Source organism: Gopherus evgoodei, chromosome 11, assembly GCF_007399415.2.
Source record: "Gopherus evgoodei ecotype Sinaloan lineage chromosome 11, rGopEvg1_v1.p, whole genome shotgun sequence".
Taxonomy (NCBI): Eukaryota; Metazoa; Chordata; order Testudines; family Testudinidae; genus Gopherus; species Gopherus evgoodei.
In genome coordinates, this window is record NC_044332.1 from 72,924,987 (window position 1) to 72,950,853 (window position 25,867).

A 25,867-nucleotide genomic window follows, 5' to 3' on the forward strand; every position below is an offset into this window, starting at 1 on the left:
CAAGTCAAGTAACCTACCAATGAGAACTCTTCATATCACCGAGACATTACAACCAATAAAATCACTGCATGTAAATTAGCTTTGAGAAACACTACCGACTGGTTGAGTTTCCTCTGCTGTAACCACAGCATGCCTCATTTAAGACTGTCTGTGGCCTATACAGTCATAACAATTAGATGCAACAATCACTAAAAATCTAATTACAACCTAATTACTTCAAATACAGACAATACACAATATTTTAATTAATTTTAAACCATATGGAAAGTTTGGAGTCTTTGTGTTATTCTGTTGCTAAGATCAGATGGGACAAAGAAAAGACAGAACAGATAAGATTCTAAAATTTCTTAAATGATCCACTTTAATTTTAATGTATGAAGTAACTAACAGATTTACTTGTAAATTCCCAGAAAATTAATTATGTTCTCAGAGAGTAAGTGCTGTAAGACTGGGGACAATATGCTGTGAAGTAAAATCCGTGCTATAAGTACAAAGTGGTGTCAGCCTTAACTATGGTGTCACAACCAGCGCCTTCATAATAGACACTAAGTATATCCAATGAGAACCTGCAAGTAGCATTTCCACAAAACACCAGATGCAGATTTAAACAGCCTATGCTAGCACTCACAATAAGGGTTTGTTTCACGTTGTATTCTGCACCTTGGAGAGACCAATGCTGCATACCAGCATTCTATAAGCAGACTTCAGTAGCCAGAAAGGATGCAATTCAGCACTCAATTAAGATTACAATTCAGGTTTATGCCACACTAACTTTTGCTTGCTTTCCTAGTGATTCTCACTTATCTTATATGGAATTTCATTTATTACATACACAACTCAGACTATGCTATCTTCAGACATGTTTACTTACAACTGAGCATGTTATCAATTTTATTATTTATTTTGTTAATATAATGAAACTTTCATTTTACAAGTTTTTGAAAATCCTTTGAATACTGTATTACTAAAAAAAATTAATCTGAAAAGTCAATGAACATAGAATGTAATAAACAATAAAAACCACATCCACATGTTTTGAATTGATTAGGCTTGGAGCCAGTTAAGTGGATCATGTAATTCAATGTCACATAGTAATGTAAACAATAATGAGGCTGAAGACTTAACATAATCAAGAGGAAATATGGTGTACAAAGTAGCACAATATGAAAATTTATCTGTACTACCTAAAAGTTTCCTTTCTTCAATTAATAAGGTCCACAGTGCTATTGCAATGGGTACTTCGCTTCAGCCTGCTTAGAGCTTGGAAGCAGAACCAGACTTGTCAGTTACTGGCAGGCAGGGAATATCTCACCTCCTGAAGTTCCCTCCATTAGAGATAATTTCTACAGTGAGAATAATTCAAAATTCAATTCCAATTTTCTAAAATATAAGCTGTGTAATACACTTTGAGAAAAAAAATATAACAATTTCTTCAACTGCAGAGCATGGTAAATTCCACATAACACCAACAAATCCAAATCTACTGATATCAATACCTGTCTCTATTCTGGATGATCCATTTGTCTCCAAGGTGGACCAGATCTGCAGATCTTATTACTTGAAAAGGGGAAATTTTAGGTTGGCACAGAAATGTTGGCATTTGCAGCTGTGATAATAGTGTCAATGTAGAAGTGAGTAGAATCCCAATTTTCACTCTGCTGGCATACCCTTCCTCCAGAAAACTCTGTATGATGGAAACATCATTGGTTTCTGGGGTGGAAGAATGTTCTGCTTGTCCTTCACTCAAAAAGAAAAAGCTTCAACCAGAATTTTTTGGGCCAATCCAGTAGTTGGGGGCAAGGTGGAATCTGATACCACCCACAGCCAGCCACTGATGATGTGTCATGTGTGTCAGCAGGTCTATATGGGGAAATCAGAGTGATGCACATTAGTGCATTTTACAAATCACACCCTTCTATTGTGTTCTGCTGGCACCATGTAGACAAGCCCTGACATTTTGGGGTTACTGGATGACCTGAATTGAAGGGACAAAGAGAGCTACAGATCAGGATTTTGGTTTATTGGCAAAGTTGCATAAAGAAACTTGTCAGCGCTATGTACGGACTCTGACCCTAATAGATACAATTTGGTCACAGAGGTCACAGATTACATGACTTTAACAGATCTTTGTGACTTCTTCGACTCCGGCTGTCAGCCCCAGGCAGCGGCGCTCTGGTTTTGGCTTCAGCCCCACCATGACCATACCCTGATTTTGTCCTTTTTTTCCCCACATAAATGTTCCATTAATTTTACCATGATAAAATTGGAACCTTAGTGATTACTAATAATTATTTCCTGTCATTCAAAGAGGGAAATACCAGTGTTAAGTGAAAACTCAGTTTGTCCTGGAGGGCATATTTCCTCTGTCTTCCATTCTTGGCAGCTTTCATTTGTTTCTACATTACATTGAACTTTTACAACCCTTTTTGCTATGTAATAACAGCAGAGATGATGTTGGTGATTTATTTTTCTTGCAGAAGTTTACAATAAGATGCATTTTGTTCAGAAATGCCATCCCAATAATGTTAAACTGCAATACAAACATATTTATTTTAATCTTTTAAAAATCTCTATGCATAAAAGAGGCTGCGAAAAGACTGGAAATGTTTTATTGCTACTTGGTTTCTGAAAGAAGAGAGAAAAATTCAGTTTTTATTCTGTACTTTAAATGAAATAATCACACTCAGTTACCTGATTCTCTCTCTTATATCCCAAATAACTTCCCAATTGATAAGTTGAACAGCTACTCATATTTTTTAAATTAAAATTTCTCTGCTTACAACTTCCTAAAAATGTCATTCCAACAGAAAAAATAGTCAAACACATCTACGATTCACCAGAGTGAAGCTCCTTCTCAACTCCACCTTTATCCCCCACTTGAAGTCCTGCTCCCAATCAGCCATCAAGCTGTTCATTTACCTAACCCTCTGAAATCTTCAGTCTTTTCTAGTCTTGATTAATCATAATAATCATGCCACCAACAAATTTTTGCCACATTGTTCCAGGGCCGCCCAGAGGATTCAGGGGGCCTGGAGCAAAGCAGGGGAGATGCGGTGCTTGTACTCACCCGGTGGCGGTCCGGGTCTTCGGCTGCATTTCGACGGCAGGGGTCCTTCAGTCAGTCTTCAGCAGCACTGAAGAGCTCCTGCTGCCAAAATGCCGCTGAAGACCCGGACCGCTGCGGGGCCAGAGGGGGCCTGGGGCAAATCGCTGATAAATCACTGATAAATATAAACTGAACATCTGTCCTTACAAGAAAGAGGCATTGTACTGTTCACCTTTTGCCATGTTGAGAATATTTTTTTCTTTTAGCAAGTTTCTAACCCATGACAGTATGTTAACTTTCATTCCATGACAACTTTAGTGTTCCTGAATAGTTTTTTGTAAGGGTCTTTGCCAAATGTTTTTTGAACGTTCAAATACCGTAAATAAATATATGTATGAGTACAAGAATGCACAATTTCATTTTATCTATAAGTAATTACAGCTTGGTAGAGTTCATTAGATTTTCTCAATTCAACCCAGTTTTTTACAGAAAACTGCCTTCCAAATATTTTCACACTGACTCCATTAGTATATTCATAATTATTTTGCAAGTATCATTGATCAGCTAACTGGCAATTGGCTTCCTGGTTCTTCTGTCCTACCCTTCTTCAAGATCTGTATTATGTATGTCTTTTTAAGAAAAGATAACAATACTGGGAACTAAACAGAATATAATCTGAGAAAAGCAGAGGAGAAAGAGATATGGTGATATTCAGAAAAATCTGTAAATTCAATAGTAAATACGATTACATTAACTTATCTAAACATATTAAACATAGTCAAGAGAGTAGATAGCATTACAAATGATACATGTGTTTAAAATGCAAACACTTGACAAACAATTAGAGCCTGTTCCTGCTTCCATTCAACTCACTATTAAAACTACCACTGGCTTCATCATGCAGTATAGGGGCCCTAAAGAGAAACTGGATCAGATAGCAGAAGATTATGCTCCTAACACTCAATTCTCAAACACAAGTGTTCGTATTGTATTTATAGAGGATACCAAAACTGATGAGGTACACAAGATGGCTAATTATGTGCAAGCATGTTTGTTCAAATTAGTCTCTAGCTTTATTAAGGTGTTTTGTTTTGTTTTTTATTTAACACTTTCCAAGTCTTGTTTGCAGGTCAAACTTATGACACAGCTCAGTGAAGAAAAGCAAGTACTTGGTACATACAAATTAAAGCAGGTACACAGTGAAGCCGTTACTAAATTAAATAATACATATAACTGTACTTACATGAACTCTGAAATCTTGTACAGTGTTATCCAGGAGAAGAATATTGCAGACCACCTCTGTATGTTGTCTGTCTCGTGCCAGCTCAGACGCTCGTACATTGTAGGTTCTGCCAGCAGGCAATCGGAAACGTGCGGTCATTACTATCCACACAAGCTCTTTGGAAAAAGATAAAAATGAAAGAAGAAATCCTGTAACTGATATAACTTTAAGAAAGCAAAAGTGCATGACTTAGAAGAAACCTGATTTCATAAGGAAGCCATTCCGTTGAAAAACAGACTTAACACATTTCCTGTTTCTTTATAAAATGAAAATTAGTAATAAAACCCTGGTATCTAATAATGAAGTATAATATTGCTGCAGTCTTTTTTCAAATCTGAAATGGAGATTAATTACGTGTACAGTAATTGGAGTTCTTTGAGATGTTTTGTCCATATGAATATTCCAGTCTAGATGCAAATGTGCCCCACATGCCAGAGATTACAGACTTTTTGCTCACATTGTCTATCTGGTCTATACATGATCATCCTTGTGCCTGTTATCAAAGGTATAAAGAGTGGAGCAGGATCAATTACCACTCCAGTTCCTTCTATATCATGGTTTCCATGATATTACAGAGGGACTCTGAAGCAGAAAGGAAAGGGGGCAAGTCATGGAATACACATTTGAATGACATCTCAAAGAACTTCAGTTACTTTACAGCAGTGGTCCCCAAACTTGTGAGGGTTGCACACCCCTCCTACTTCACCCACCAAAGCCAGGACCAGGAGTGGGGCCACAACTCCAAGAGGGGGAAAGAGGAGATGCAGGCAGGCATGAGGGGGCCAAGGCTGAGGCCTCACCTGAGCGTGGGTCTGGGGCCAGAGCCACAGCAAGGGGCTGAGGCTGGGGGCCCGTGGCCTGATGCAGTTTCACTTCAGTCCCCAGCCTCAAGTGTGGAGCTGCACCGACGCTGGGGATGGAGTCAGGTGCAGGGCTGGGAGCCAGGGCCATGGACCAGGGCCATGGCTGGGAGGTGCTCCCTTTCCTCTGTGCCCCCCTAGGGGGGCGTACCCCACAGTTTGGCAATCTCTGCCCTACAGCTAAGTAACCTTCCCTTCTTTCTTCTTCAAATATTTGTCCATAAGTGTATTCCACTCTAGGTGACTTCCAAGCAGTGATCTAAATATCTACCACAGACTGAAAGACTGCCCTACCAAAAGAGGCATTGGCTGTAAAAGTTGCTACCAACTCAATGTCTGGAGAAGGTATTAGGGAACCCCATGTGGCAGCTTTACAGATATTACTAATGCGGACATTCCTGAGGGAAACCACCAAGATCGCCCAGGTCCTGGTTGAATTAAGCCTAATATTAGCTGGTGAAACTACCTTTGTCAAACATAACATAGCTTAATGTATCCCAAAACCCACTTTGATAACCTTTGGGTGGAAATAGGAGTACTCCTCATCTTCAAAATAAGGAAGAGTCTCAGAGAAGACCAAAAGAGTTTCAGTCTCTGAACATAAAAGGCAAGAACCCTTTGAATATCCAGGGTATGTAATGTAGCTTCATCCTGATTTGAATGTCGTTTAGGAAAAAATACTGGCAAATGAATACCTATGCAAATGAAACTCCGATCAACCTTGGGTATAAACTTTGGGTGAGGTCTGAGGGATACCTTGTCAATGTAGAAGCCCATGTAAGGGAGAGTTTGCAATGAGATCTCTTTTCTTTCCCACCCTTTCAGCTGATGTGGTCAAAATAAATAAGGGTGGTCTTGATAGACAAGTGAAAGAAAGAACATGAAGCCCAGGGTTCAAATAGGGCCTCTGTAAGAGCTGTCAAAACCAATCTCCCTCTTCTTCCTGGGTGAAAGGAAATACCTGGAATAGAAACCTCTCTCTCTTTAAAGGTGGAAGCACCTCTTTATTACTTAAGAGATGAGAAGCCTCTCATAAGAGGGGTCCCTGTAAAGAGACAGAGAAGGTGCGTGTGTGGGGAGGAGGAAACAGGTGTAATATGGAACTGGACTGTACAATCAGATGTTATGAACTCTAAGACCCATTTGTCCATTATGTTGTTCCATGAACCCTGAAATAGGGCAAGGTGGTTTCCAAATGGCAGGGAAGAAGGAGAAGGCAGATCCAGAAGAAAGGTTGGTTTGCAGCTCTCGACCAGCATCTCAAAAGGAATGTTTACTAGTTGTGGCTGGCTGTGAAGAAAAAGCAGGAGCAGACGACCACCTCTTCTGAAACCTTGGCTGCTTCTTGCAGAGTTCAGTAGACCTCTAACAGTAGAAACCAGGTGGCATAGCCTTTTGTCTAGGGAAAGGCTGAGGTTTATACTATTTCCTGTTCATTGCAGGATAGTATGTGCCGAGGGACAAAAGAGCTGCACGGAATCCTTGAGATCAGTCTTCCAACTGAAATGATTTGGTCCTTCAAATGGAAGAACCTCCATTGTGGCTTGGACCTCTCTTGGGATTCCCAGCAATTGAAGCCACAATGATGCATCACTACAGATGCTGGATTTGAACACATTGGTTATTTTAAACTGCTGGTTTGAAAAACAATAATTTTTTCAGACAAAGTCTAAATGTTTCACTTCCCTTTCTCATGGGACCACGCTGGAATGCTTAGTCCATTCATTTGCAGCCACCTCCACAACAGAGCCAGACCCCAGCTAGGAGTATAGATATTACACCCATTTGGATGGCACATAATATTCCATGCCTTTTGTCTTAGAATTTGCATCAATGGAAGCTGGAGTCTTCCAGACTGTTTTCACAGGCTTGAAAAGTCCTCGCTAATGGGCAGAACAACTCACTCTGACAGAGTCTCGTGTAAAATGACTAAAAGTTTGTCAGGGGCCATCTGAATTTCCTCCAGAGGAATTTAGAGTGCATCAGCTACCCTTTTCATGAGGTCCTGAAAGCTCCTATAGTCAGTGTGGCATGATGATGCTGAAGGGTTTACTGTCTCATCCAGAGAAAAAGAGATGATTAGTGGTGCCTGCATGTCCTCCTCTGTGGGATGTTCTTCCTCCTCTGAGAGAAATTTGATGAGTTTGCACTGGAGGATCCTGAGGCTGGGTGAACTGTTGTCTGAATCAGTCTCTCAGTGTGATGATGTATGAAGGTAGTGTGCTCAAGTATGCTTACTGGGCACAGTACCTTCATACATAAATGTACACTTCCTGACAATAAAGGGGACTCAGGTTCATATATGGTTAAGCATTTGAAGAAATGTGGGATCTGTATTCAAAACTGTAATTCAAAACTCACTCTGTAATCTCTCCTTTATTTAACATGCATGTATATTTTGACCAAAGCTCTTCTTATATTTAATGCAAATAATATACTTACCAAAAGGTTAGATGAAGTCAGACTTTTAAGAGTTACACCAAGTGTCACTGGAAAACTGCAATACCAAATCTTTCAGATAACCAACTGTGAGGTTGATGGTGGTCACAGAAGAACTTTTCAACTTACACAATATGCTTTAGGACTATGTTAGGGTTATTAATTTCTCAAGGAGGTTTAAATCATTTGCTGAACACCAATATGTCAGAAATTTAGGATAATATTGGCACAACTTGGACCATTCCCCACCTCAGGATGGACAGCGGTCTGCTGTGAGTGGACCCAACTACTGGATCCTATGTGCTCCTGAACCAACTGGGACTGGGAAGAGCTAGATACCTGTTGCTAGCTCAGAGTCTTTGAGGCACACTCCTAGATGCAGATGTCATTCCTGCAACCCTTCCTTGGAACATGTGGCTCTTCATTCCAGACTTCTTATACCCTGGAACCAGCAACTGAGCCCTCTTGAGTCCCCAGTTGTTTATAAACAATCCCTTTGAGTTTCTCACTGGGTGTTCTGAGCTTCTTAATTAACCAAGTCAGGAACAATGTGACAGGCAAACCAAGATTACAAGGAATTTCTTAGCCATGAGAACTTTACTAAACAGCCCTAGAAAGTTACAGATCTTTGGAAGACTACCGAAGTCCTAAACAACCTCATGGGTGTGTGTGACACTCTGTACCCCATGTTCACCACTTATATGGTTATGATGTATTTTGTACAAAGTATGCCTTGTGAGGTATTATTTGAAAACTCAATCTACTCAACATCACTGTCCTGTTAAAATGTGCATATCAACATTGTATATGGAGCTATGAGATTTTACTATATGCTTGTTACTGAAATATGCTGTAGTTCTGGGTAATGCCCTCAGACCATTTTCTCAAAGACAAAGGCACACTGTCACGCCAGCCAGGTGTTAAAAGGCCATTACCTGGCACTGAAGATTCACCACCAGAGGAGTTGTAAACCAGAAATTTGCAATTCACCTGAAGGACAGTTGGTAGCTCACCTATACTATGGAACTGCTGATCCGATGACCCAACAAAGATTTTTCCAGTACAAAGGGTCAGAGTATAAGGGGAGGGAAAAATGCCTCTAGACCCCTCTCCTCCCACCTTTACTTATGGTAGCAAGAACGCTTGAAAGACAAAAGGTAGCATCATTGACCTGGGGGAGAGTGGTCCTAGTCTGGAGGTTTTTCCAGCCAGTACAGTCTGCTGAAGCTTTTGCGTGAGAGAAACCTTTTTTGCTTTTAAGTTTATTAGCCTTAGTAAAGTTTAGGAATTCGCTTGCATGTTTTTCTTTTATTTTCTTTTGTAACCAAGTTTGACTTTTATGCCTTAACATTTGTAAATCGCTTAAAATCTATCTTTCTCTAGTTAATACATTTGTTTTGTTGTTTTATCTAAACCCAGTGTGTTTGATTGAAGTGTTTGGGACATCTCTATTCAAGTCAACAAGACTGGTGCATATTCATTACTGATTATTGGAATGACAGGCTATTTGTGAGCTTTCACTGTTTAGAAGAGCCCTGGACAGTGCAAGATACATATTTCTGGGGTTCAGGCTGGGGATATGCAGGCGTCGCCCTGTATCTATTCATGAATGGCTGGGAAAGCATTCATGTAAACATCTGGGAGTGATTTTATATGTTAGTGGCTGTGCATGAGCAGGCCAAAAGTGGCTGTTCTGACAGTAAAGCAGTGTAAAAGGCATCTCATGCTAGAGAGTTAGGGGACACTGCAGTTCAACAGTCCAGGTTGTACCCTGAAGAATGTCACAATGTAATCTCACCTCTCTTGTGAATCTGAGGTCAGGTTTGCATTCAAGCACAGCAGACCCTTTCCTCCCTTCTCTTCCTGTCCGCCTGAGTCTTCTGACATGTGGCAATGGTCAGCCCTCTGCTTTGCAGAAAGCATTCCCCCTTAAATATAATCTCTGATCTCTTTGGGTTCTGTGCTGAGCTGGGGAAATTCTACACTCCAACTCTCCCCTCTACCTGCCATACCATCTGCACTTCTGAGTTGAGTTAATTGTTCTTATGGATGGACCTGTAGTACAGACACAATCAGAGTTGCAAACTCTAGATTGCTCTGTTCCAGCTTCTCAGACAGTCATTCAGATAGGTGTCAAGCCCATATAAGTAAATGACTAATCCACAATGTGCAATTTTATTTTCATATATTGAATCAATAGCACCATGTTGGAACTTTCAAATATGCTATATTCATATAAATGTTCCAGAGCACCAATCGCTCAAAAAAATTAAAAAAGCCAAAAGTCACTGGATTGATTTTATTTCTAAAAACATCTCTATTTTTCAAACATGTGATTACTTCTGAGGTGTTAATATTTATTGTTAAGAAAGTTTAGCAATGGGTGTTAGTTTTCCAACTCTGTAGTACAAAACAGAACCCCAGAAGAGAAAGCTAGAGAGTGTATATCAGAACATATATACAGTACTACTGTAATATTTACTTTATAGTTCCAACTTAACCCATCTCTATCTTCAATTTTTGGCTAAAAAGTTCTAAAGCTACTTCATCACTGTCTTTTTTCCACACTCAGAATTAGCAGACAGTACTGAAAGGAAACCCTAGCTGCATCAGGAACACTTCTTTCTAATTACATGTCAATACTCAGCAACCTGAACTGATGCATGATGACAGGAAAACACAAACTCAAGAAAAAAAAAAAACCTGAAAGAAATTTAACTGTAATATTTTCCCTACACAGCTCTGCAATGTAGCAGTTTTAAAATGCCAGAAGCTAATTTCCTCACACCCACACACCCAGATCACAACATCTGACCAATTACAAAGACAGCTGGGGGCAAAGACTATCAAACTGAAGATAGAATAGTTTACGTGGTAATTTTTCCTTGCTGGCGCAGTTTACAGGTAATACAAAAAGTAGCTGAGGAGTCACTTCATTAACATCGCCTCTTTGCCACCAATTTTAAGCATATTTCCTATGTTTTATAATTATTCACTTACAGGATGTATCTGTTCAACCCTCCCACATCCAGGACACTAAAGTGAACATCCTTAGTACACTGTGAAAAAGTTTTACCTCTCACAAAAATAAATGTATCCAGCTATTTGAAATGACTCCAATTATTTGGATCAAATTCATTTTAAACACATTGTTTCAATCTAGTTCTTAATGAATGACTGTGCATGTCATACCACGACTGGAAACCTTATAAAAACCTTACACTTCTATAGCACTTTCCATCTTTAAATAAATGTAAACATGGTGCAAGAAAGAAGTCAAAGATAACAGGTCTAGATGACCAAATACAGCAGTACTATCAAAATGTCAAAAAAGGGATATGTGAGGGAAAGGAAGGGAGGCCTTATTACATTCATTACTATTTTTAAAGTATCATTTTGTCACTACATAAGAACTTTTCTTAAATGAAGCAAATCTGAATAGTATCTTGTAAACTTGAGATATAGAGCATAACCTGTGTTGTTCACTAGATAGTGTTGCCAACCCGTGATATTTGGAGATTTTTTTAAATTTCTCATCATCTAGAGATTATTAGAAGCAAACTCCAAATTTTGCCCTTTTACAACAGAGCCGACATCTCCAATTACTTTCAATTGGACTAAAGCCACAGGCTGGTAGTTCCAGGGAAATGGCAGCATTACTGACAGCTGTAACTTTGACCTTAGCAAAATTCATTGCTGCCTTCCATTCTTACCAATGGGACCACAGGCAGGCTGACCCCATTGAAGATGGCTGCCCCACATGGTGTCAGGAAGCATATCTGCAAAGTGCAACTCCTCTGGAGTAACCTACACACATTTCGCTCTTCTGTGACTCTCATTCACCCCAGTCTCCCTTTATTCTTATCACAGTCAGCTCCTGTTCCATCCCACCTGGCCCTCTTTCCATATCTCTCTTTTTTTTTCCCTCTCAACACAGCCTGAGCATAAACTGGGGGAGCACTGAGAGTGCCCTGCTCTCAGTTCTGGTGCCTTATTATATAGGCTCCCCTAGCATCCAGTAGAAGCAATTGCAGGAAGAGTCCTGCTCAGTACTGGCAGTCCTGGGCTGGAGCACACTCAATGTACTCTGAATTTTTGGAAAATTTAGCTAACTCTACCAAGCATGTGCAAATAGCAATTTCCAGAAGCTTATGAACGCTGCCACATTTGGACAGATTTTTCACAGTGAAAGAATGAGGCATCTCTCTGACCCAAATGTGACCCCTCCTGTCAAATTTCAAGTCAAAGTACAGAGATGCTAGAACTTCTCAATGAAACAGATGTAAGAACTTAACATCAGCAAAGCAACTCTTTTTTCCTAACCTCGTTCTTGGAAATGGCTGGGCATTTTTGCTGAAATTTCCCATAAAACTTCAACATGAGGCAGACTTTCAACATGAGAAGTTTAGCATTAACAGTTACATTTGGCAAAGTTATATGCAACAGGGAAAAAACCTTACAATGAAAAGTATTAGTCAACCTTAACTATAGGCACTGCTGCCAGCTCCGCCTATAATGATTATCCTTTATTGCTCTATCCTCTATTTGGCTTCAGCTGAATATCATTCCCTATTATTTTGCCAAATACTGCAGTACTGTAGGTATTCTAGTAATGCCTGGAAGGCCAACTAAGACTGGGGTTACATTGTTATAGGCCCTATACAAACACAGCAAGAGACATTCTTTATCCAAAGTAGCTTAGAGACAGTTACAAATTCAGTAAATTACTAGGACCAAATTCTATCTTTAGATACTCCCATATGTATCAATGGGTGATGCATGTAAACATTTTGTTTTGTGCTGTGTCAGGGTCGGGTGCAGCCTTACCACCAAGTCTATGTCCCAGCGGACAGGGGTGGACTGCAGGGTGATCCCCCATCTCTGTGCAGCTAGTGGCCTGTGCTCCCCACTGCCATGCTGGAGCCTCCACCACAATTGCCCTTCTAATGTACTGTCTGTAACAACTTCAACTCTAGTCTAACAACTATACAGTCACGTGATGAGTACTACTAAGCCATGGCACTCACTAAGGCACAAAACTGGCAAAGCAGTAGTTTCAAAGGGGATATTCAGGCGCTAAACTTTAGGCACATATTTTAAGTGCTATGCTAGATCATAGCCTAACTTCACACCAAAAGATGTGCTGCCCTTTTGGGTATGTCTACACAGCAAAGAAAAATTTACAGCTGGCTATGCCAGCCAAATTCCAGCTCGCGGGGCTTGGGCTATTCCATTGCTGTGCAGACTTCTGGACTGGGGCTGCAACCCAGGCTCTGGGACCCTGCTGGATGAAAGGGACCCAGGGCTCCAGCTCTAATCTGAGCCCAGAAGTCTGTACAACAACGAAACAGCCCCACAGCCTGAGCCCAACAAGCCTGAATCAGCTGGCACGGGCCACCCACAGGTTTTTCTTTACTATGCAGACATACCCTTAAAGCAGTGGTGGGCAACCTGTGGGCCACGAGACAATTTGTTTACATTGCCTGTCCACAGGCACCGCCACCTGCAGCTCCCAGTGGCCACGGTTCACTGTTCCCGGCCAATGGGAGCTGTGGGAAGCGGTGGCCAGCACATCCCTGCAGCCCGTGCCACTTCCTGCGGTTCCCATTGGCCAGGAACAGCGAACTACGGCCACTGGGAGCTGCAGGTGGCCATGTCTGCAGACGGTCAATGTAAACATACTGTCTTGCAGCCCGCCACAGGACTACCCTGACAGACCACAGGCCGCCCACCACTGGCTTAACGTCTTCTGTGCTTGACATACATGGAAATATTAGTATTGCCACCTGCTCTGTGGAGCCACAGAGATACGCTAATTGGCCTAGTAAGGAATCTATTTGTCAAAAACCATTTCCTGAATCTTATTGTCTGCATTGTTACAGACATACTTGCAGAAAGGTATTTTGAAATATATTACCAAAGTAACTGAAAATGACATGATATGCAGAATTTTAAAATATTGTGCACAGAATTTTAATTTTTTTGGTGCAGAATTCCCGCAGAAGTAACCATTATACAAGGCACTGGTGAGACCTCATCTGGAATACTGTATGGAATTCTGGTCTACCATGTTAAGAAAGATGAAGTCAAACTGGAATAGGTGCAGAGGACGACTACTAGGATGATCAGAGGAATGGAAAACCTACCTTATGAGAGGAGGCTCGAGCATAACGTGTTTAGCCTAACTAACCAAATGAAGGCTGAGGGGATATATGACTGTTCTCTATAAACACATCAGGGATTAACATCAGGGAGGGCCAGGAGTTATTTGAGTTAAATGCCAATGTTGACACCAGAATAATTGGATATAAACTGGCCCTCACCAAGTTTAGGCTTGAAATTAGATAAAGGTTTCTAACCATCAGAGGAATGAAGTTCTGAAACAGGCTTCCAAGGAGCGAAGGAGGGAGGAAGGAGAGAGAATTAACTGGTTTCAAGACTGAGCTTGATTAATTAATGGAGGGAATGGTATGATGAGACTGCCTACAAGAGCATGTAGCTCACCTGCCACTGGTAATAGCAAATATACCCAATGACCAGTAACAAGACACAAGATGGGGAGGACTCTTAGTTACTACAGACAATTCTTTGCCAGGGGTCTTGCCGAAATGCTCAGGGTCCAACTGACCACCATATCTGGGATTGGGAAGGAATTATCCTCCAGATCAGATAGGCAGAGATGGTGGGGAGGGGGCTCCTCTGCAGCATGGAGCATAGGTTCCTTGCTGGTTTAAACTAGAGTAAACAGTGGATTCTTTGTAACTTGAAGACTTTAAATCATTATTTGAGGACTTTAGTATACCAGCCAGAGGTTATGCGTCTATTACAAGAGAGGGTACAGCAAGGTTCTGTGGCTTGCAGTGTGCAGGTGGTCAGACTAGATGACCATGGTGGTCCCTTCTAGCCTTGGGAGTCTATAAGTTAGAGTATCAGGTAATAAAACCAAAGTGAAATCCTTCAGTTATCCTGCTTATCAAAGGAAAAACTAAAACAATCACTTCCTTCCCATGCCCTCCCTTTGCACTGTGTCAAGGAATAACTACATCAACCTCCCTTCATCCATCCTATCCCTAAAAACAGGGTTCTTTCTGCACTGCAGTACAAAATAAACAAACAAAAAACCCTCCTCATGGTCACAAGAGCTCAGACCTCAATACGCAAAAGGAAAATGATTATGTACTTCAACTAGTTAGGGTAAAACAGGAAACTGTTTAGTACCTAAAACAAAGCAAGGTAACAACTGTCTTTCAAGGACAATGAGAAACTGGTTATAGTAACACTCACAATTTTTCCAGAAGTCTAATGATAAGATTAATTTTAAAAAAGGAAACATTTTAGAAACTATGCAGCTAGGGGAAAACTAACCTGGGTTGGCTATTAACACTATCAGCATCTTCAGATCAACACTGTTAGAAGCCGTAGGATCCTAAAGCCCAGGAGGATCTGCCAAAATTGGCAGCTTTAGCCCTAGCCATGGCATCTGTGGTATGAAGCCTGTAAAGCTAATACAACTAACTGAAAGCAGTCTGAATTGGAGAGAGAAACGGGCAAAATTAAGAAAAAGCTTTTATTATACTCGTAGCCAAGTTCAAGTTTAAATTTGGCTGGTAGTAGAATGGAAGTATTAGGAGAAGGGAGAGAAAGATGGTTGTTTGTGTTCTGTTCAGAGCAGCTAAAGCCCAAGCCACATTAACTTCAAAGGATTTACACAGAGCAGATGCCATTTCTAGGGCTGAAGTTGAAGGTTTCAGTAAAGACACTAAGGGGTAGATTCTCAAAGTGATACACACAAGGATTTACCCATGAAAATTTCACTGTCTTTCAAGCAAGTTAAGTGGCTAAATCCTCATCCACAACTTTGAAAATTTAAAGTAAGTCATCAAAGGTCAGCCCTAAGGAATTAAGGCCTCCAATGCTGGTAAAGTCATTTTTAAGCAAATTAAAATGAACACAAATTATCCTCCCCCATCCCCCACCCAACAACTTATATATTTTTTAAAATGCCAGTTAAAAAAAATAACCACTTTTTAAAAATAAAACCAGACATCTCCACCAGGAGAGCTAACAGATGATAGGGTACACAACCAGTGAAAGATACCACTATTACTCAGGGTGTGGTTCTTTGCTAGCAATATAAGAGGCCAAAGCGAGAGTATTTCCAATAGCTATGGGGTGCTGATCTCAACAGCTACACATGCTGTCACTGGTTATTCTCTTTATTATTAAATTACACTAGATCTATTTATATTGCTAGCTTTGTACATATCTAATTTGTGAGTATGCTAATTTTATGAATTGCTAAACTGCAAACATATCTACTTGAACTGAATAAAAATAATTAACTGTACAGATATTTCACACATACCAAGATTATTTTAAACTTATTTCCTGTTAATCTCTATTTGTTCTCTTGTACGCTGAACTGATATTTGCAAAAGACATTCATTTTGTGAACAAGTACTGAAAGAAAAAACTTTTTTTCTTACATTAATTACCAGGGTTTTACACAGAAAAATCATTTTTAAAACCTACAGGAGTTATTCTGTAATACTGAATGTAAATGCTTTCTTCTTAGAGACTGAAATACACTCATCATATTTTAAAAGTCTCAGCAACATTAAATTAGCAGAAACAATGAGCAACGATTAATACAGTGAGAAAAGCCACAACGTTTTCTAACATGCTAACATAAACCCTCCAACATAAACAACTAAAAACACAAATGAACATGTGGCAATGGTTTGAAAAATTCTCTTTAAAAATAAAATGTAAGATATCAAGAGAAGTCTCTTGGCCATAATGGTAACAGACACTAATATACAAACATAGGGAAAAAAACTAAAATCTGTGACTTAAATTGGAAGAATGGGAAAACATATATTACCATTAAAATAAAAAAAATATGTATGCCATACTATCTAAAGTGAACTAAATTCAAAATATGCAGAAAACTACATTTCGTATACTATGCATAGCTCTTCATTTCAGACTGTTCTGCTGCTTATCACCAAATATGCAGTAGGTGATCAGGTTTTCTTGTCCTAATACAAACAATAAACAGGATTTAAAGACAATCAGGTAGATTTTCAATTCTTTTAACTGTCAAAATATGAATTATTATCTCCGTTACTAAAACTGTCATATTGAGTGGAATCATCTGAGCCACATTTTTCAGTTTTGAAATGAAAGTTTCTGAATTTTCATTAGCAGACCTGGATAACCAAGAATAATCCAGAGCTGAACACAAATGACACACCGTGCAAAAATTCAACTTGCATACTTGTTGTTTTTTCTTAAACTTACTTTTGTTTAGCAGTTTTATTTTAGTGTGAAAGAACACTCTCTGCAAATGACTTCCAGGTGTTGATGTTCAGCAAGAGAAAGACACAAATGGATGTGTCCCTTAATCACCTGGACTCAGTTACATTCAGTAGCAAGTTCAGTGTTTGTTGAAGAAAGAAAGAAACATGATAGCGCTGTTAAATTCTACAATTAAAAATAAAAAATAAAAATGAGGGTTAGAAGTGAAACCAACTAAAATAAAAGGTATTGTAAAGAATGATCAAATACCATATGAAAGGTTAATAAGTGCTCAGACACTAACAAGCTACAGGCTACTGTACTATCATACCCATAAATTTCTTCATAGATTCATAGAGTCTAAGGCTAGAAGAGACCATTAGATCATCTAGTCTGACCTCCTGTGTAACATGGGCCCTTATATTTCACCTAGATATCCCTGTACTGAGCTCAATAACTGTGTATAGCTAACACATATCTTCCAGGACAGCATCCATGTCTTGATCTGAAGACATCAAGAGATGGGAATCCACCTCTTCCCAGAGTAGGTTGTTCCAACCGTTAATCACTCCCTCTGTTTAAAAATCCAAGATTTATTTCCCATTTGAATTTTGTCTTGTTTCAGATGCCAGACAATGCTTCTTGTTAGGTCTTTTTCAGGTAAATTAAAGAGCCTTTTAGTATCTAATATTTTCACCCTGTGAAGTTAACTATACAGTAATCAAGTCACCTCTCAATCTTCTTTTTGATAAAGAAATTGAATCCTTTAAGTATCTCACAGTAAGGCATTTTTCTCCAGCCCTTGAATAATTTCTGTCATTATTCTGGGTGCAAGTTGTCAGGGACCAACTGATTTAAAAACGTTTCTCCTTAGTATATATTGTTTAACATTCTCCTAATGGACTGGAAAATGTTTAATCATCCTGCTTCTTTTCTCCAAGTACAGAACATAAATATTTGTTGAATACTTCTACTTTTCCTTCATGCTCATTAACAATTTTATCAGCTCTATTTAGGAATGGGATTATGCCACTGTTAAAATTCTTCTGTTCCTAATACTCTTAAACTCATCATCCTTAGCCCCGCCAGCCATGGATTTTTCCCTGATGCCTTTAGCTCTTCTTATCAATTTTCTATAGGTCACAGCAATCAATATAAATTAGGAATGATTTACTTTTCCCTTTTCCTATTTGTTATACAGCAGATCCTCGCTAGAACGCACGTCTTTATAGCGTGAATTTGGTCATAGTGCAGGACCGCGTGTGGATCCCAAATTTAATTACCTTCATTGGAATCCATGGTAACACAGTCCCCGCTACAATGTCGGACCGCGCATGGATCCAAAACCCCGCATTCTAGTGGGGGTCAGGTGTATATCGCTTTTTTCATTTCTAATTGCTGCCTTCACTTTGCCACTGAACTAAAAAGGGCTTTTAGCCAAAGCTGTACTTTGCCTTGAATTGAATTGCTTTTTGGCCATCTAACGAACTGTTCTTGAACTACCAATTTTCATTCACATTTTTCTTGAAGTTTTTCCTCCCAATCAATTTAGCTCATAATTTTCCTCAGCTGTGTGTGTGTGTGTGTGTGTGTGTGTGTGTGAGAGAGAGAGAAAGAGAGAGAGTGAGAGAGTGTGTGTGTGTTATTGCGGGTTGGGACTGTTCTCTATCCCTATTAAATATAACCAGGTCATGATCACTGGTCCCTAAGCAACCACAAACTTCCAGTGATTAAATTCAGACTTATCAGTCATGATTAGATCCAAAATGGAGTCACCTCATGTTGGGTGCAATACCATGTGTGTTAGAAAATATTAATTTTTAGAAACTCTAATAATGTTTTACTATCTGGCTGACTGGTCTCTGTCTGAGGGGTTAGAGCAGATGCGGTTGTACCTCACTGCTTGGCTGTAGACAATGGATCGTGTGATGTGTCCAGGATGGAAGCTGGAGGCATGAAGGTAGGCATAACGGTCGGTAGGTTTTCGGTATAGGGTGGTCTTAATGTGACCATCACTTATTTGCACCGTGGTGTCTAGGAAGTGGACCTCCCGTGTAGATTGGTCCAGGCTGAGGTTGATGGTGGGGTGGAAGCTGTTGAAATCGTGGTGGAATTTTTCCAGAGTCTCCTTCCCGTGGGTCCAGATGATGAAGATGTCATCAATGTAGCGTAGGTAGAGATGTGTTGCTCATATCCATTCCAATTAGGTGTGCGCGTGCCGCGTGCATGTTCGTCGGAGACTTTTTACCCTAGCCACACTTGGTGGGCCGGCAGGTCGCCCCCTGGAGTGGCGCCGGTATGGCGCCTGATATATACCCCTGCCGGCCCATCTGCTCCTCAGTTCCTTCTTGCCGGCTACTCTGACAGTGGGGAAGGAGGGCGGGTGTGGAATGGATATGAGCAACACATCTCGAAGAACAACAGTTACAAAGGTGAGTACCGTCTTTTCTTCTTCGAGTGCTTGCTCATATCCATTCCAATTAAGCGATTCCCAAGCCTTACCTAGGCGGTGGGGTCGGAGCGAGACGTTGTGGAACGTAAGACCGCTGAGCCAAAGGCGGCATCGTCTCTAGACTGTTGGACCAATGCGTAGTGCGATGCAATCGTATGGATGGAAGACCATGTGGCTGCACGGCAGACGTCCTGTATGGGAACATGGGCCAGGAACGCGGCAGATGAGGCTTGAGCCCGGGTAGAATGGGCAGTGAGATGGCCCGACTGAGTATGAGCTAAGTCATAGCAAGCCCGAATACACGATGTAACCCAAGATGCAATATGCTGTGAGGAGATTGCCATGCCCTTCATACGTTCCGCCACCGCCACAAATAGCTGAGGTGAGCGTCGGAAGGGCTTGGTCCTCTCGATGTAGAAGGCAAGAGCTCTTCGGACATCCAGGGTATGGAGCTGTTGCTCTCGTCGCGATGAATGCAGTTTTGGACAAAAGACTGGCAGGAAGATGTCCTGAAAGTGGAGACGACCTTAGGGAGGAATGCCGGGTGCAGTCGCAGCTGTACCTTGTCCTTATGGAACACAGTATATGGAGGATCCGCAATCAGTGCATGAAGCTCCGAGACTCGTCTAGCCGAGGTGATAGCGACCAGGAAAGCCACCTTCCAGGACAGGTACAGCAGTAAGCATGTGGCCAAGGGCTCGAAAGGGGGCCCCATGAGCCTGGTTAAGACAAGGTTCAGGTCCCAGGTAGGGGTAGGCCATCTGACCTGTGGATATAGTCGCTCCAAGCCCTTGAGGAATCTTGAAACTATAGGGTGAGAAAAAATTGAACTGCCAGCTTCACTTGGATGGAAGGTGGATATAGCCGCCAGATGTACTCGTAGAGAGGAGATCGCCAATCCCTGCTGTTTGAGAGACCACACGTAGTCCAGGATAGTGGGGACTAATGCAGAATGCGGAAAATGGCCGTGCTGGTTACACCAGTGGCAGAAGCGCTTCCATTTTGCGAGGTAGGTCGAGCGCGTGGAGGGCTTCCTGCTACCCAGCAACACCTGCTGTACTGAGGCGGAACAGCGCAACTCCGACTGGTTTAACCAGACAGGAGCCATGCAGTCAGATGAAGGGACTGCAGGTCCGGATGGTGCATCCTGCCGAAGTCTTGTGTGATCAGGTCCAGCCAAAGCAGCAGGGGAATTGGGTCTGCCAGGGACAGGTCGAGCAGCATGGTGTACCAGGGCTGCCTCGGCGAAGCCGGAGCGATCAGGATGAGGCAAGCTCTGTCCCTTCGGAGTTTGAGCAGGACTCAGTGGACAAGAGGGAAGGGTGGAAAGGTGTAACAGAGGCGGCCCGTCCACGGGATCAGGAACACGTCCGACAGGGAGCCCGGGGAGCGACCCTGTAGAGAGCAGAACACCAGGCATTTCCTGTTCATTCTGGATGCAAACAGGTCTATGTGGGGAAATCCCCACCTCCGGAAAATCGAATGGAGAACGTCCGGACGGATGGACCATTCGTGGGATAGGAAGGATCTGCTCAGGTGATCCGCGAGGGTGTTCCATACCCCCGGGAGAAAGGAGGCCACTAGATGCATGGAGTGGGATATACAAAAGTCCCACAAACATATTGCTTCCTGACACAGAGGGGAGGACCGGGTCCTGCCCTGCTTGTTGATATAATACATGGCCGTTGTGTTGTCCGTGAACACCGCAACACAACGGCCGTGTAGATGGTGCTGAAACGCTTGGCATGCCAGTCGGACCGCTCTCAGCTCTCGCAAATTGATGTGGAGCGTCAGTTCCCGTGGTGACCAGAGGCCTTGGGTGTGCAGGAGCCCTAGGTGGGCACCCAGCCCAGCAAGGACGCGTCCGTTGTTTGTAGGGACACAGAGGGCTGGTGAGGATGAAACGGCAGGTCCGCACACACTCGGGATGACGTCTTCCACCAGTTGAGGGAGCCTAGAACATCCGGCGGAATCGTCAGGATTGTGTCTATGGCGTCCCTGCCTGGCCGATAGACCGCCGCGAGCCAGGTTTGCAGAGGGCGCATGCGCAGTCTTGCATGCCTCGTGACGAAGGTGCATGCAGCCATGTGCCCCAGGAAAGCAAAGCAAGTACGAGCAGAAGTGGTTGGAAAGCTTTGCAGACTTTCGACAAGGGAGACTATGGCTTGAAACCGGTGCAGGGGTAAACTGGCTGTTGCAAGGCTGAAGTCCAGCATTGCCCCGATAAATTCTATCCCCTGGGTAGGCACCAGAGTGGACTTGTCCAAGCTGATGATCAAGCCTAGACTCACAAACAGCTCCCTGATGATGGCGACATGGCCGAGCACCTGCGCCTCCGAAGTCCCTCGGATAAGCCAGTCGTTGAGGTAAGGGAAGACGTGTATTCGATGACGGTGCAGGGAAGCAGCGACAACTGCCATACACTTGGTGAAGACCCGAGGGGCCGAGGAAAGACCAAAGGGAAGGACAGTAAACTGGTAGTGACTCTGATTTACCACAAAGCGCAGATACCTCCTGTGCGGGGGATAAATTGCAATGTGGAAATATGCGTCCTTCGTGTCGAGAGCGGCGTACCAATCTCCGGGATCCAGGGAAGGAATGATGGTTCCTAAGGATACCATGCGGAACTTGAACTTTTTGATGAACTTGTTCAGTCCTCGCAGGTCCAGGATGGGCCGGAGGCCCCCTTTTGACTTGGAGATTAAGAAATACCGGAAATAAAATCCCTTGCCCCTTAACTCCTCTGGCACCTCCCCTATAGCTCTGATCAAGAGGAGTTTGCAAACCTCCTGGATGATAAGTTGCTCATGAGAGGGGTCCCTGAAGAGGGACGAGGAGGAGGGGTGGAGGAGAGAAATAAACTGAAGACGGTATCCAAGCTCCACCATGCGTAGGACCCAACGATCCGAGGTCAGCTGGGACCACGCCGGGAGGAAAGGGGAGAGGCGGTTGTAAAAATGAAGAGGATCCAGGGAGGGAACTGGTACACTGCTCTCGGGAGCACCCTCAAAAGTTTGCTTTAGGTCCCTGCGGTGGTTTGGTGGGACCAGAATTGTTGCCCCCTTGAGGTCCAGACTGACGTCTGCAGGTCGTGCGGCCTTGTCGCCGGGCAAGATCCTGTCTTGGTCGAGGCGGGGGGTAAGGGCGCTGAGGTTGTGAGCGGAAGGACCGTCTCTGAGTCTGGGGTGTATGCATTCCCAGTGAACGCATGATAACCCGGTTGTCCTTCAGACTCTGTAGTCTGTGATCTGTCTTTTGTGAGAATAGACCTTGCCCGTCGAATGGCAAGTCTTGGATGGTATATTGTAGCTCAGGCGGTAGGCCGGATGCTTGTAACCAAGATATGGGACGCATGGCTATGCCAGATGCGAGCGTTCTGGCTGCCAAATCGGCGGCATCTAAGGAGGCTTGCAGTGTGGTTCTGGCAACCCTCTTCCCCTCCTCTAGGAGGGCTGAAAACTCCTGACGTGAGTCCTGGGGAACCAACTCGGTAAACTTGCTGACAGCTTCCCAGGTGTTGTAGCTGTATCGGCTTAAGAGGGCCTGTTGGTTTGCCACACGGAGCTGAAGGCCTCCCGCAGAGTAGATTTTTCCGGCCCAGCAAATCCATGCGTCTGGCCTCTCAAGATTTTGGCGCGGGAGCTTGCTGGCCGTGGCACTCCAGTTCGTTGACTGATTGTACCACCAACGAGCAGGGGACGGGGTGCACATAGAGGTACTCATACCCCTTGGACGGCACCATGTACTTTTGTTCCACTCCCCTGGCTGTGGGTGGGATGGAGGCCGGGGACTGCCAGATGGTGTCTGCCTTGGTTTGGATCGATTTGATGAAGGGGAGGGCCACCCTGGTCGGTGCTTCCGCGGATAATATGCTAACCACCGGGTCCTCCACTTCAGGAACTTCCTCTACAGGAAGATTTATATTCTGAGCAACACGGCGCAGAAGTTCCTGATGCACTCGGAGACCAATTGGCGGGGGCCCCGATGATGATGTGCCCGCTACCGCCTCATCTGGGGAAGAGGAAGATGATAATCCAGGGATGAGTGGTTCTTGCACTGAAGCCTCATCCTGGGGGACCTCCGTTTCTGGAACGTCATGCTGCGCAAAGGGATGCGCAGGGTCTTCCTCCGTACCAGAGGGGGGAGACCGGCTGACTGTGGCCTCTGGTGCACGGTGCTCCGAGTGGTTGGAGCGTGCTGGGCCCATAGGCCCGCCCTGGGCTTGGTGATAGGCCCAAGGCGTCCAAAAGGACCATTGAGGTGGTCCATGGTCCGGGTGGGCCTGTGCATCTGAACCCCCGTAGGAGGCGCTGTCTGCGTGTGAGGAGGTGGACGGGTGACGCGATGGCCACGGAGGAGCTGATGTTGACTGGGCCAGGTCTCTGCGTCCATAGAGCTTGTCTCTACACGGCACCGGTGAGCGATACCGGGAACCGTGACGGTAACTGGAGCGGGACCGGGACCTGCTACCAGCGCAGTGCCGGGAGGTCAACTGGTGCCTTATATCATCGTGCCGGGATCGGCTGCAGTAAGTACGTCGGTGCCACGATTTAGACGGGTGCCGAGAGTACCACGACGGCGACCAGGATCTCGAGCGGTGCCGCGAGTACGATCGGTGCCGTGGAGAACGGTACCAGGACTGCGAGCGGCGCCGGGATCTTGAATGATGACAAGGCCGAGAGTGATCTCGGGATCTGGAGCGGGACCGATGGTGTTCAGTGGTGCCCGGTGAACGTGGTCGCACCATGGTGGCCTTGCCCAGCGACTGAATAACCCGCACCGGCGGTGCCAGGGGTTGAGGCAATTCGGGCTCTGTCAGAGAAATAAGGTCGCGCGCTGCGGAGATCTCCGGCGTGGAGGGTGCGACGAGCTCAACCACAGCGCGTGCTGGGGAGCTGGTAGGCACCGGATTCAATGGCTCTTGTGAAGCTGGAATCGACGGTGCGGAGACAAGCGGTGCCGCGGCAGATGACGGTGCCAGGCGGTCCGTCTTGAAAGTATGCTCCGACTGCGGCGTAGCTGTAGTTGCCGCAGGAGCCTTGTGCTTCTTGCTCCTCGGGGAGAGGGAGCGGTGCCGGCTGGAGTGCTGGGCCGGTGAAGGGTGGGGGAGTGGAGCCTTTATCGGTGCCGGGCGGTCCGCTGCGGAAGAGACGCTTGATCCCGGTGCCGGAGTCGGTGCCGAGGATGGAGGAGTCAAAGCTGCCTCCATCAAAAGCTGTTTTAGGCAAATGTCCCGTTCCCTCTTTGTCCGGGGCTTGAAAGCCTTGCAGATCCGGCACTTGTCCGCAAGGTGGGATTTTCCTAGGCACTTCAGACAGGAATCGTGCGGATCTCCTGTGGGCATCGGCCGATGACAGGGCGCACAAGGCTTGAAACCCGGTGAACTGGGCATGGGCCCCGGTACCGGGGGAGGAGAAGGGGCGAGCCCCTGATCCTCTTTAACTATATACACAACTATAAAAACTAACTTTAAATACTAACTAGAACTACAGTAAAAGAATTATATACACAATACTATACAAGAGAGTGAATCGCTAGGGAGGTGGAGAACAGCTAAGCCGTGCTCCACTGTTCCAACAACCGACACGGGCGGTAAGAAGGAATTGAGGAGTGGATGGGCCGGCAGAGGTATATATCAGGCGCTATACCGGCGCCACTCCAGGGGGCGACCTGCCGGCCCACTGAGTGTTGCTAGGGTAAAAAGTCTCCGACGAACATGCACACGGCACGCGCACACATAATTGGAATGGATATGAGCAAGCACTCGAAGAAGAAGCCTGATTTTCAACACTCATCTTGAAATTTTGCACACTATATTTTAACCCAGCTTTTCTTTTTTTATTCTGGGAAGTCTGGATTAAAAAAAATGAGAAAAGGAGAACAAATAGTTTGTACATGTACCCGAAGTCCTCCTCCCCCTTTTTTTCTTTTTTGGGTGGGGGTGAGTGTTTGGCCTAGAAACTCCAAATTTACTTCTTGGCTTTGCTGAGAAGATCCTTTTGATATTTTGACAGAGGTGAACAGTGGAAAAATTATAAAGATTATAGAGAGAAGCTTTGTAATACAAGTTCCATACTAAGGTACAGAGGAAAGGTATCAGCTACATCAGTGGTTCTCAATCAGGGGTACGTATATCCAAGAGGTGTTCCAGCGGGGTACTCAACTCATCTAGATCAGAGTTACTCACCCTGGGAGTTGCAGCTCCCAGGAGGGTCACAGCATGGGTTTAGGAGGATACAGAGTGCAGGGCCTGCATTAGGGGGTGGCAAGCAGGGCAACTGCCTAAGGCCCCCACACCATAGGGGGCCCTGCAAAGCTAAACTACATGCTACAACCCTGATACCTGGGGCTCAGGCTTCAGACAAGGCTCACAAATTAAAAACAAGCTTAAGTATCACACTGAAATGTAAGTTTATATTCCAATCAATTTCTTCTATAATTATATAGTAAAAATTGAGAAAGTAAGCAATTTATTAGTGTGCTGTGAC

The 25,867-nt window shown here is 43.8% G+C and overlaps 1 protein-coding gene across 8 annotated transcripts in view; it reads right to left on the reverse strand.

Annotated features, from left to right (window-relative positions):
- The window catches only part of PTPN4 (protein tyrosine phosphatase non-receptor type 4), a 190,075-nt gene that overhangs the window by 138,716 nt on the left and 25,492 nt on the right, over window positions 1-25,867 (reverse strand). For 5 of the 8 annotated variants that reach the window (XM_030579718.1, XM_030579717.1, XM_030579722.1 and 2 more), the window contains exon 2: window positions 4,290-4,444. In XM_030579718.1, the coding sequence (XP_030435578.1) occupies window positions 4,290-4,427 (138 nt within the window). In that variant the 5' untranslated portion in view covers window positions 4,428-4,444. Of the gene's footprint in view, window positions 1-2,110; window positions 2,115-2,924; window positions 2,936-4,289; window positions 4,445-16,930; window positions 17,114-25,867 lie in introns of those variants that run through there. The other 3 variants (XM_030579716.1, XM_030579721.1, XM_030579723.1) reach the window with 3 other exon arrangements.